This window comes from Gouania willdenowi, chromosome 13, assembly GCF_900634775.1.
Source record: "Gouania willdenowi chromosome 13, fGouWil2.1, whole genome shotgun sequence".
Taxonomy (NCBI): domain Eukaryota; kingdom Metazoa; phylum Chordata; class Actinopteri; order Blenniiformes; family Gobiesocidae; genus Gouania; species Gouania willdenowi.
This window is the reverse complement of record NC_041056.1, coordinates 42,640,233-42,652,351: the sequence shown is the minus strand read 5'-3', so window position 1 is coordinate 42,652,351 and position 12,119 is coordinate 42,640,233. Positions and strand designations below refer to the sequence as shown.

At 50.2% G+C, this 12,119-nt stretch overlaps 1 protein-coding gene across 2 annotated transcripts in view; it reads right to left on the bottom strand.

Annotated features, from left to right (window-relative positions):
- ulk2 (unc-51 like autophagy activating kinase 2) overlaps positions 1-12,119 on the bottom strand; it is a 55,322-nt gene that overhangs the window by 5,146 nt on the left and 38,057 nt on the right. Inside the window, exons 18-26 of one of the 2 annotated variants that reach the window (XM_028465550.1) lie at positions 6,566-6,837; positions 6,313-6,491; positions 5,423-5,532; positions 5,221-5,337; positions 4,178-4,419; positions 3,929-4,107; positions 2,992-3,110; positions 1,404-1,561; positions 1,201-1,336 (exon numbers count right to left, since the gene is read on the bottom strand). In XM_028465550.1, coding sequence (XP_028321351.1) covers positions 1,201-1,336; positions 1,404-1,561; positions 2,992-3,110; positions 3,929-4,107; positions 4,178-4,419; positions 5,221-5,337; positions 5,423-5,532; positions 6,313-6,491; positions 6,566-6,837 — 1,512 coding nt within the window. Of the gene's footprint in view, positions 1-1,200; positions 1,337-1,403; positions 1,562-2,991; positions 3,111-3,928; positions 4,127-4,177; positions 4,420-5,220; positions 5,338-5,422; positions 5,533-6,312; positions 6,492-6,565; positions 6,838-12,119 lie in introns of those variants that run through there. The other variant, XM_028465552.1, reaches the window with a different exon arrangement.

The following is a 12,119-nucleotide window of genomic DNA, read 5'->3' as shown; positions in this document are numbered from 1 at the left end:
GTCGTACTCCAGCATCCACCAGAAATAGAAGTCCTGCAGATATGCAGCACAACGGAGCCGGTGGAAATGAACACAGACTACAGTGAAAACCTATCAGCTCCGGTGGCAGAGACGCAACGCAGCAGACCCTCATACAGTGAAAATTGGGGGTCACACCCCTGCCTGAGCTCTGAGGTCCATGGATCAGAATCTGCTGATGGTTCCTAGCACGTGTTTTGGGACCTGAGGAGACCGATCCTTTCAGGCTAAAAGCAGCTGGAGACTACGATGATTTATCAGATAAAGACATAGTGAGGCTTCAATGATCATTAAACCAAACATTTGCTCAAAAAGAAAAGATGTAAAATGTTGAAATTACTGCTTGAAAGTTTGTTTTATCTCCACTGTAAACACTCAGGACCACATTTGGAGTTGCTAGACACTGGGAGGGGGTCGCCAGATGCCTCCAAGAAACTAAGAATATGTTTTGATCAATTTGAGCCAATTTTTACTTCTATTTTTAATTTTTTATACATTTTATTTTGTTTATTTTTGCCAATTTCACCACATTCATAATTTTTAATGCCCATATTTTGCAAATTTTTACAACATTTTTAAATTCAATTTCCCACAATTTGCATCTTTTAATCAATTTCTGTGGTTTTTAAAATCCCATTTCACCACCTTTTCCACTATTTTTGGTAAATGTGGACAGAAAGCAAAGCGGAGATGGAAAAAAGGCTCCAGTTGTGTGTGTGTGTGTGAGAGAGAGAGAAAAAAAGCTGCACATCTCTCCTCCGCGGGTCACTGTCACACATGTACGCAATCAGCCATACGCACTCAGTCACATTTCTCCACTGTGGGATGAATAAAGAATATCCATCTGCTGTAATTCATCCATTTTTTTTTTTAATTCGTTTCCTCTACTAACACGACCAATTCTGCTGCTTCACATTTGTATTTTTGCTTCTGTGCACTTACGTTTACCCTCCATGTTTAACACAACACGTACAAAACACTCATTTAAATAAGGGCGGTCTGCACTACTTCTGCACATGCACTAATCATCTCTGCAATCTTAGTGAATTCAGTGCAGCAGGTGAAGAAACTACGTCACTAAGGGATTCAGGGAAGCAACTGATTTACCACCCTTTATTTCAGATAGTAGTGACTCCGCCCCAGAGTGTGTTATACACTGTGTGTGTGTGTGTGTGTACTCACATTTCATCACATTCTCGATGTCCGTGGGGTCCTGTAGAATCTTGGACAGGCCGTCCAGCAGCATGGCTGCTTTGCTGTATCGGTACGCAATGTCCTCGGTTTGTTTAAACATCTCATCCAAAGCTGTAGACTGAACCTGACGCGCACACACGGTCAGACACTCCTACCCAACAGCTCTCATTAACAGTGTGTGTGTGTCTCACCATCTCCACAGCGTGGTTGTAGATCAGCTTCTCTGCAGTGACGCTGTTGATCTCATCCATAAACAGTTGTTTGTCAGAGAAGAAGTGGTTGAGTTTGTCGGTGAGTTGTCGGCACAGCAGGATGCAGCTTTTATAGTGATCGTTTAAACTCTTCACCACTGAAACAATCACACACTAATCAGCTCCATGTTTACACATTAAAGTCAAGGTTTCACAAGTTAAAATGTGCTTCTTTTAAACAAAACTTAGCTAAAATACTAAATGTTGACTTTGTTTTACTGAATTAAAACCACATCACTGAAAGGTTACAGCAAAAAATACATGTAAAAACTGTTTATACTAATAAACATCCTCTGAGCTTTTTTTTTTAGGTATTTAGCTGTTAGCATTAGCTATCATGTAAAGCAGGGGTCATTTTACTCATTTTAGTTCAGGGGCCAAATATAAAGTAGTTTGATCTGCAGATTTTAGGCAAGAAAACAAGCTATTTCATCATTAATGTCCAGAAATTTGTACTTTACACAACACATAAATCATAAAGTATGTAAGGCGCCAAGAATATCCAGGCGATAAGTGACAGAGGATTTTCTCTTTTATTAATTTTGTGACCAATTTTTATTGAATTTGGCAAAATTATGTGAAATAATTTTAGGAAAATTGAGTTATTTTAACAATTTGAGATTTAGAAAGACTGCAGTCATGTGATGAAAGCATGGGGAAAATTGCGATCCTCCAATTATTGTGGAGTTTCATTTAATTTGTGTATTTATAGATCTGAAATTATATCTACAGCTGAATAATTTGGTCATTTAGACAAGTTTTTTAAACTTTCTCCTGCGGGCCAAATTGGATGGTAATTTTAGTTCAAGCAATTGGTGAAAATTCCTTTGACTTTACTACTAATTTTCTTGAAATTTTCCAGAATTCTGTGGGATAAATTGCAAGTTTTTATGAATAATTGTGATTTAATATTACAGTAAATAATGTAGTAATGCAGTCTCCATCTTATTTTATCCACAACATTAATAAAGTCCTGTTTTTCCTGTGGGCCGGACTAGATGTTCTGGTGGGCCAGACTTGGCCCACGGACCTTGAGCAGCAACGGACCAGTTTGATCTCAAGTGGGCCACAAATTTTAGGTAAAATTGAGCAATTTCAACATTATTCTGCACTATAAGTATATGTAAATGAATGGAAGTTACAGTGACAATATTACATTTCTTTGAGTTTGTGACCAAATTTTATTAAATTTGGGAAACGCTTGTGGAATAATTTAGATATAACTGCAGGAATTTGGAGATAAGATAAAGATTTCTTTTTTTTAACAATTTTCAATAAAATAAATGACTGTTGTGATAAAAGCGTGTGAAAACTTTGAGCCCTGCAAATATATTATCGACTTTAATTACATTTATATATTTAAAACTTCGAAAAAAATTCGACTTTATCCTGCGGGCCGAATTTGATGCTCTAACGGGCCGGATTTGGCCCCCGGCCCTTGAGTTTGGCATGTGTGATGTAGAGCGTCTAACTGGTGTGGTGTTAGTGATCAGCAATGACTTCAGAGTGTGTCCCGTGTTGTTCTCACCCTGTTTGACTGCAGATGAAGGATTGAGTTTGGCTGATTTAATCTGAGCTTTAGCCAAATGCAGCGATGACGCCAGGAGCTGAGCAGCCTTCATGTAGAGCACCAACTGCTCCACCTGCCTGTAGGGGGCAGCACACACTCACTAAACAAACATGCTAACAGACTCAGACACAGGATAATAAACTGCCACATCCTTTCAACGCACGTATGGAACACATCTACATCTACACCCCCTTTTCACCCATTTCCTTTGTCCCATTTTTGCCTTTTTTGTCACTTTTTCAGACTTTAGCTGATTTTCCCTATAAATACAAAATGTTTTCCCTATTTTTTTGCAAGTTCTTTTTGACACTTTTATCCAATTTTTGTCCTCTCTATAACTTTTTTGGCCACTTTTTATCCAAATAAGCTAACTTTTGCCCAATAAATACCACTTATTATCTCTTTCCCCTACATTTTGCCTATTTTTTGTTCAACATTTTTGCCCTTCCTCACTATCCTTTGCTACATTTGGCCCATTTCAGCTACCCTTTTCCCATTAAGTACCACCTGGTTCCTCTGTATTTGCCCATTTTTTGGCCACTCTTGGCTTTTGGCCCATTTTAGTCTTTTCTTGCTAAGTTTTTGTAACTTTTGGACCGTTTTTGCCTGGCCACCTGTTTCCATGTCTGCCTCCACTCACTCATCAAAAACAAAAAATGTACCAGACCGGCCCACTTTGGGTCGAGTGAAGGAAGTGACATAATCTACGTGCATGTGTTGAAAGGATCAGGCAGTGACTCTTTTATACACATTAGCACCAAAGGATTAGCTTTGGAGAAGGTTTAGCCTTTTTATTAGCATGAATGAAAACGGATGCTAATGCTTTAGTATCAGCAATGGTTCATTAGTCACTGAGCTAAACACCTGCACCATGACACTGATGCACCATCCTCACCCCCACTCTTTGCTGAGCTGGCTGATCTGGTCCACGACCACGCTGTCCTGGGGAGGGTACAGAGACGTGGCCGACACGCCCAGGTCCGCCCCCCCGGCTCGAACCGCCGCGATCTCCAGGACGCAGTCGGTGAAGGACAGCATCACCCGTAGGTGCATTAGGGTGTCGGTGTGCTCACGCTGAAGAGAGACCCCCCCCCTACTCGTTATAAAATAACAACCACTATGGGAGAGCAGAGCTTTAACTCACCTCCATCAGGGTCTCCTCAGGCAGCTCAGGAGCTTCAAACGTGATGAATCCATCCAGGCTGGGAGGAGAGGTCCCATAGGGGGTGTATCGGAGACTGCTGGGGGGTCCGTCCGCCCCCAGGGATCCCTGAGCACCCCCAAAGCCTCCTGGAGGAGAACAGCCCAGGGCCATGCTGGGAGGAGAGCCCACGTAGACCCGCCCACTGGTGGAGCACAAGGAGCCTGTGGAGCTGTTGGAGCCCACTGGGGGAGTGGTGGGGAGTGGTGGTGGTGGGAGGGGGAATCAGAGGTTAGACATGTCTGTGGGTGTGGTTAGGATGCACCAATCGATCAGCGCCAATTTCTAAAGCTAACGGGAGCAGAGCAGTGAAAAGATCAAAGCGACTCCAAGGAAAATAATGGAGTTCATGTCATGTGACATGAATAAAAACCTTCCACTAATGAATAAGTGTGAAAACAACTAACATGTCACATGTTCATTCTACTCATTACTCATGACTTTTGAAAATGTTACATAATGCACTTTATTTTATTTTTGCTCTACAAGGAAACATAAAACTCAGGACACTTTATTGGTGCGTTGAGATGTTTTGTTAGTTTGTCCTGTAAATTATTATTATATCATCAACCTTGTTATTTCATTTATTTGTAAAATCTCAATACTGCTCAATGTGCACTTTATTTTTAGTCAAAGACCTCTAAACAGGTCTGCAGTGAAACCTGTTTATTTAGTTTTTTTAAATGTGAAAAATTAAAGATTAAAGGAAGTGATATAATTTTGTATTTTGGACAGCAATGTTCTAAACTTTTCATTTATATTACAGATAAATACCTCATGTGCAGGTAAAACAACACGTTTGTATTGTTTCACAGGTATTGTTCAATGTCTTACAATAAAATAAAATTGGAACATTAAAGGTGTTGCTGTCAGTTAGAAAATGAATTAGGATTGGCAGGTCAGACTTTTTAAAAATCCGTGATTGGCCAGAAAATTGCAATCGGTGCATCCTCAGTCTGTGGATGTACAGTATGTGGGCGTCTTACCTGATGTGGTGCGGGGGCGGGTGCTCAGGTGGCTACAGGTGGGAGGGGTGCTGCTGCTGGGTGGAGAGCCCACGGTGAAGAGGACAGTACGAGGACTGGCTGAGGAACCTGCAGGAGCTTTAGAAGAAGAGGAAAAAGAACCCACTGTTAGCTCTCACTGTATGGACTGACAGGATGAAACAGACCGTTAGCGTTAGCTTACCTGTGTCCATGGGTCGCTCACTGTTCAGACTGTCAGTGCTGCCCTGATAGGCCTGTCCACCCAGGGTGATTCTGATTGGCTGCTCCGACAGTCGACCTGTGCTGACAGACCTATGGGAGAGCAGAAACAAGCATGCTCCATTCATCACTCAACTACTGGAGCTGGCCCTCATTTATCAACCGTTCATACGTTCCACAAATACACTATAAACTATGATCTATCACGGAAGTCCTTTCTCATCTATTGTTTATCTTATTAAGCTTCTTAATCAATGACAAAATTGGTATTAATATTTATGATGTGGCCGTCTGAGCCTTTTTTCTGTCAATATACCCATAGATTTAAATATTTTTTTAAATGGTAAAATGTGGGAAAGCTTGATATAAAACATATTAATAATTGTTAACTACATATGTGTAGAACTGAACATTAGAACTGTAACATGGTTCTGCAGGTTTGTGTTAAATTATAATTGTCAATTTTTATAGAATTTTTACAGCAATTACAAGTACAAAATCAATTATCTAAACTCAATTACAATTTAATTACGATTACAACAGCAACGGAATTTTAAAATTACAATATTAATTACGCCATAGTTGTAATTAATATCAATTACAGTTATAATTGACCCCAATCCTTCATTCCATTGGTGAATGCAGTGATACAGCGTGAGGAGCCAAAGCTGAACCAATGGCAGCACAGCCTCCACTAAAGCTTTTCATGCCAGTGCTTGTTTGACCATAGTGGGCGGAGCCTCCGAACCAGGAAGATTTAAGGGCGTGACATGTTAATGACGATCGAATTCACTGAGCAGCGAGGAGTATAACCTTAGAGATATTTAATTTATTGATCCTACGAGCTGGTACAGGAAGTGAAAAGTGTCCCACCTCCCAAAGGTTCTGCTGGCCTCAGGAGCAGCCCCCCGTGCAGCCAGGTAGGGGCTGCAGTGGAAGGCACAGAAGTCTCTGGGGTCCGTCATAGTTCTGGTGGGCAGCGGGCTGTCTGCCAGTGCCATCAGGTTACAGGACGCCTGGGTTTTAGGGATCTTAAACGGCGCTGAAATAGTCTGAGGATAAACAATGCCATCAAACTAACATCCACTTTGAACGCATCTGGTCACTGTTTGGGTCGGTGCCTGACCTTGGTAGGAGAACCAATGATGGTGGGGAGTGGGGACTTCTGCAGCCAGTCAGACGTTCGAGGGGAGGAGCCTAGCAGCTTGGTGGGGGAGGAGCCGAGGTTGGCCGGTCGGCCCAGCTGAGGGGAGTGACCACAGGAGACCGAGGAGGACGAGGGAGGCACGGGGTCCGACAGCTGCTTGTAGAGCTTCTGCCTGGTCTGATACATGTCACTGAGGGTGGGAGCACTCTGGAGACGAGCCCCCAGGAGCTGAGAGGGCGGGATGGGGGAGCCTGGACAGGACCATAATCAAATTTATTATTCATAATTTTATTTCACTGTTGCTATCTCAGAACTGTAATGACCACAATTACATCCTCTATTCTGATTTGTGCACACTAGAGCTGGGACTTCAAAACGTTAATCGCAAATAATTAATTACAGAAAAATAACGCACAAAAAACCCATAATACTGATGCACAGACCACAACACTAGAAACAGGAGAACCAGAGAAGTCATTGCTGTGCTTCGTGGGAGTTAATTTTAGTTTAAATAAAAACACTGGATGGAAAAATAAAGCCTAGTTGTGTGAAAATTGTCTAAGAAAGAGTTTGTGGATCAGCGGAGCTCTGCTAGCCTCAGCTAGGACCTCAATGCTACATGTAGCAGCTAGTGCCTCAATGCTAACATGTAACAGTTAGCGCCTCAATGCTAACATGTAGCAGCTAATACCTCAATGCTAAACATTTAACAGCTAGCACCTCAACGCTAACATGTAGCAGCTAGCAGGGACAATGGTCCTAGTGGAGCAGACAGTGTCTCCAATCCACACTGACACTCAGACAGGGTTCAGAACCAATAATAAATCCATGAGTGACAAATGAACAAAGTCAGTGATAAATGATTGTAGTGACAGTCGACCACTCTGTGGTAGAGGATGTGGGCGGGGCTAGAAGTGCTGCTACAGATAGCATCGTCTTTTTTTTTTTTTTTTTTTTTTTTTTTTTCACCTTGTTTGCACATGCTGTTGAAGGTTAACACTACAAGAAGTGCAATCTTTTAACAGCAATGCATATTTTATTATTGCAATTAAATAAATGAATTTATTTCATTGCATAATTGTGACCATCACCAGCCCTCCCTAGGGAAGGGTAAATACTTTATTAAAGGGAGGATGTAAAAGAGAGAGGGCAGTGTTACACCAGGGTGAGGGGGGTGGGGGGGGGGAGTTAACAGGGAGGAGGGATACAAGATAGGAAAACGAATGGGTGGAGAATAATCAATAAGTTTCAAGTGATGTGATGTGAAATTGTGGTTGTGTATATTGTGCTTATTGTTGTGTTATCAAGCCAGTCTGGTGACCAGTGTGCGGCTTAGGAATAATGATGGTGGCTGTGAGCAGAGGAGGAAGTGAGTGGAAGTTACATAAAACAGGTATTTGGGAACAACGTGTCTATGGTTGAGCCCAGTATGAGTGTTATCCCACAGCCCGAGGCCAGTGCGTCCATGACAAATGTGATTCCAAGAGCCGCTACTGCAAAACCCATAAGCCGCCCCCGGGCCCGAAGAAGCAGTCGGGCCAGCAGAAAGAGCGAGAGATCTAGGGGCCCCCGGCGACCACCCCACGGCCAAGCAGCCCCCCGAACGCCCCCAAGGTCCCAAGCCGAGAGGCTGCCATTGCCCCCCCCATACACACCCGAAAAGCCCCCAAGGAGCCAAGGACCCAGCGCACCACGCCACCGACTCCAACCCCCAACCCCCCAGCCCCCCACCCCCCCACCACCACCCACACCCCCGCGCCCAGCCCCCCGAGGGGAGGGCCCAGAGAGCCCCCCAACCGAGACCCCAGCGGAGGAGCCAAAGCCCACGCCCAGCAGACGACCAGAGCCACGCCGAACGGGCAGCCGGCGGGCCCCCGCCGGTGAGCCCAGAGCCAGCAAGGACCCGACCCCAGGCCAGGAGGACCCGGAATGGATGCAGCACCAGGAGCAGCCCGCCCAGGGCGAACGACCACACCCCAAGCCGCATAAGGCACCAGGGGGCCGCTGGGAGTCCCCCCGCCGGTCCCCAGGCACCCCAACCTAGCCCCCCCGGGCGCCCCAGATGCTGATGCCGCCCGCGCCACGAGCTTCAGTTCTTTAAAGCCAGGGCCCCCTCCAGAGGCCAAGCCAGACCGCCCCGCCGGGATGTGGCCCCCTAATTTAACCCCGACACTCTGCCTCACGGGGGACTGCCCAAGCAGGGGCCGCACCAGAAGGTATGCAAGGGCGCGGCACGCGCCACCCGCCCCAGAAGACCCCCGCCAGGACCGGCCCGGCCAGCCGGCCAAGCACCCCGGGCCCCAGGAGCACCCCCAGGGACCAGGACCCCCCAAGGGCAAGCCCCCGGGCCAAGCCCCCCGGGACGCGCCCCCCACCCCAGCCCAGGTCCCGGCCACAGCCCAGCAGGACCGCACAGCCCCAGACGGCACAAGGCCAGCAGCCCAGGGCCCGCCGCCCCCCGGACAGCGCAAGCCACAGGGCAGCGCCCCCCGACGGCCCGCGAGCAACCGGCGACCCCCACCGCGGGGACGGAGGCACCCCAACGGCACACATCCAGCGCGGGACAGCAGCCCCCAGCCAAAGATGCCCCGGACCCACCCACCAGTCCGCAGATGGCAGGACATACCCACCAGGCGGCCGAAAGCAACCTCAACCATCGGAACAGCTAACGCCGCCCCCCCAGTAAACAGCATCATCCCGAGGCGCCAAACAACCCTGCCCCAACCCCGGTGAGGACACCAGCACCCCCCCAGCACACCCACCCCCCAAACCGGCGAGGCAGGCCGCCCCGGGCCCGCACACCGCGGGGCCCGCCCCCTAGGCCACCAGGAGACAAAGCAAGCACCAAGCCACACCCAAGGGGGAGAGGCACCCCCGCGCCCCACCCGGCCGACACAGCCCGGAAAGACCCCGCAAGGAGAGACCCCGGCAAAGCCCCCCCGAGACCCACCGCCACGCCCGACCGCACCATCTTGATGTGCTTTTACTCCATGCAGTGGCCCAGCCACCAACAGAGGGGCCAGGCCCCCACCGGAGAGGCCCAAATATGTGTACCAACCCACCACCCTGTTATGGTGCCTCTCCATTCCCCAATGGAGAGGCACTTCCCAATCCCCTGTGTGAATGTGTGTGTTTGGTGAATGTATGGGGTGTAATTAAAAGAAGGGGGATGGAGGGGAGCGGTGCTCCCCCTCCAGCCTCTGTGGATTTATGTGTATGTGGTGTAATAGGCCGGAGGGTGTAAATGATGATACACCCTCCGGGGGGTGACATGTTGAGATGCGATTAAAATTGGAGGGATTAGTAGGGCAACTAGAGGTGGGAGGGCCGCCCCCATGCCACTACATAGTAACACAGGTGGCGGCCCCCTCCACCCCCAGCCCCACCATCCAGCCCCCCAAGGGTTGGGTATTGGTGTGTGGTGCATTTTCTGAGTGAGCCAGACCAGCTGGGAGTGGGGTGAAGTGAACATGTAGGAGGCCTGTCCAGTGTGAGCCGGGCCCGTCCGCGTGGCGGGCCACGCGAGAGGGTAGATGGCGCAGACGGGCAAGTGGCACTGCGGGCCCCGGAACAGCACAGCCGGAGACCCCCCCCCACGGCACCCCCCCAGACCGCGCCGGCCCCGCGGAGCACGGCGACACCCCCCACCCCCGGGCACAGCCAGGCACCAACAACATCCCCCGGCGCCCCAGGGGGCGACCCCCGCCGCCCGCCGGCCCGGAGCAACGCCACCCCGCCACCAAGGGGAGCGGCCGAGCAGGGGGGAGGCCCATGCCCGCACCAGGGCCAGCACAGGCCCACCCGGCGCCACGATACAACACTCTCCACCGGGAGGCGGCCCCGGCCCCCCCGACGAGAGAGGACGCCATCCACCGCCAAGCAGGGCCATCCCGCCAGCCACGGACCGGCAAGCCAGAGTACCGAAGCACCCCCAGCCCGGAACCGCCCCCCCCACACCAACGGCGCCAATAGAGCCCCCCCCCCCACGGAGGCAATCCCCGACGACCCACGCACCGGCACGAGACACCCCCCCGACGCCAGCACACCCCGAACAACAGCGGGCCCAAGGCCACCAGCCCCGCCCCGCCCAAGGCTGCGCAGCGCCGCCACGAGCCGCGGCCGGTCCCCGGGCAGATGGCCGGAGAGCACCTCCCCGGACACGTAGCCCAAGGATCCGCCCCCGGGGCACCCCCGCCCCAGAATCGCGCCCACGGCGCCCGGTGCACCCAGCCAGCAGACCAGCCAATCCCAACGCGGATCCACCGGGCGAGGAACCACGCGCCGCGCCCCCGCACACCCGCCCAATACGACCCCCGGGGAGGCCCCATAGTACCCCTCACCCCACCCCCTAGCCATAACGTCCACACCCCGGCCATTGCGGTCGTACAAAAAGCCCCCGAGGGGGCCCCGCCTGGCTCGTCGCGCAAGCGACATCCCTAGCAAAGGTGCGCCCCAGGGAGCCAAGCCAAGGACCCGCAAGGGCCGACGGAGCAACCCACAGCCACACCCCGCCACCCAGCAACCCAGGAGGCAATCGCCGACCCCGGGCAGCAGCCACCCCCAAAGCTACCCCCACCCCGGATCCCCCCGGACCGGAGCCAAGGACCCCACCACCCCAGGCCCCCCAACGAGACCACCCCCCAGCCAACCCACCCGGCACGGCACCGCCCGCCCCCCAGGCGGGAGCCACAGCCCCCCCACCAGTGCCCCAGGCCAACGGGAGCCCCCCAAACCCAACCCCACAGGATGGCGGGCGCAAGAGCAAAGGAGGAGGAGGGGGGGAGGACGAGACAGGGGGACAGGGAGCAAGGGGAAGGAGCGGCAGGGGAGCACGCAGGGCCCCAGCCCCAGAGACCAACCAGATGCGCATGCAAGGGGCAACGGCGCCAAATCAAACAGCCCCGGGACCCCGTGAACACCCAGAAGGAATGCACACCCGTGCTGAGGCAACAAGGCACCCCGGCAACCCACCCCAGCCATCCTGACCAAGACCACCCCAGAGGCCCAAGGCGGCCCCGGCCTACAGTTGGGCTAGTGCGTTAGTAAAGAGTGGTGCTGGCAGTCGCTTGCAGGCTAGATCATCAGGCTTTTAAAAATTTAGATTTAATGCAATTAAAAAAGGAGTCCAACGCTCCTCAAAGCACGTTATTTTTTTTTGTTTTCTGAGAGCAGACATCTTTTCCATGGAAATAAATTCTGTGAGGAGATTTTGCCATTGGTTTATGTTTAAGGATTTTTTGTCTTTCCAATTTAGTAATATTGTTTTTTTTGCTATGGCTAGTGCCGCAAGGATTGATTGTGATTGGTTTGCTGGAGGTTGAAGCATTGTCAGGTCTCCAATCAAACAAAGATTTGGAGATAAAGGAATTCTGTAGTCCAAAATGGAGGACAGTTTTTCAGTGATTAGAATCCAAAAGTGTTGAACTGGGGAGCAAAGCCATAAGGCATGTAAATAGGAATCCGCTGTATTCTGGGTGCACTGAGAGCAGATGTCTGTTGCTGAGAAGCCCATTTTATGCATTTTCTGTTGGGT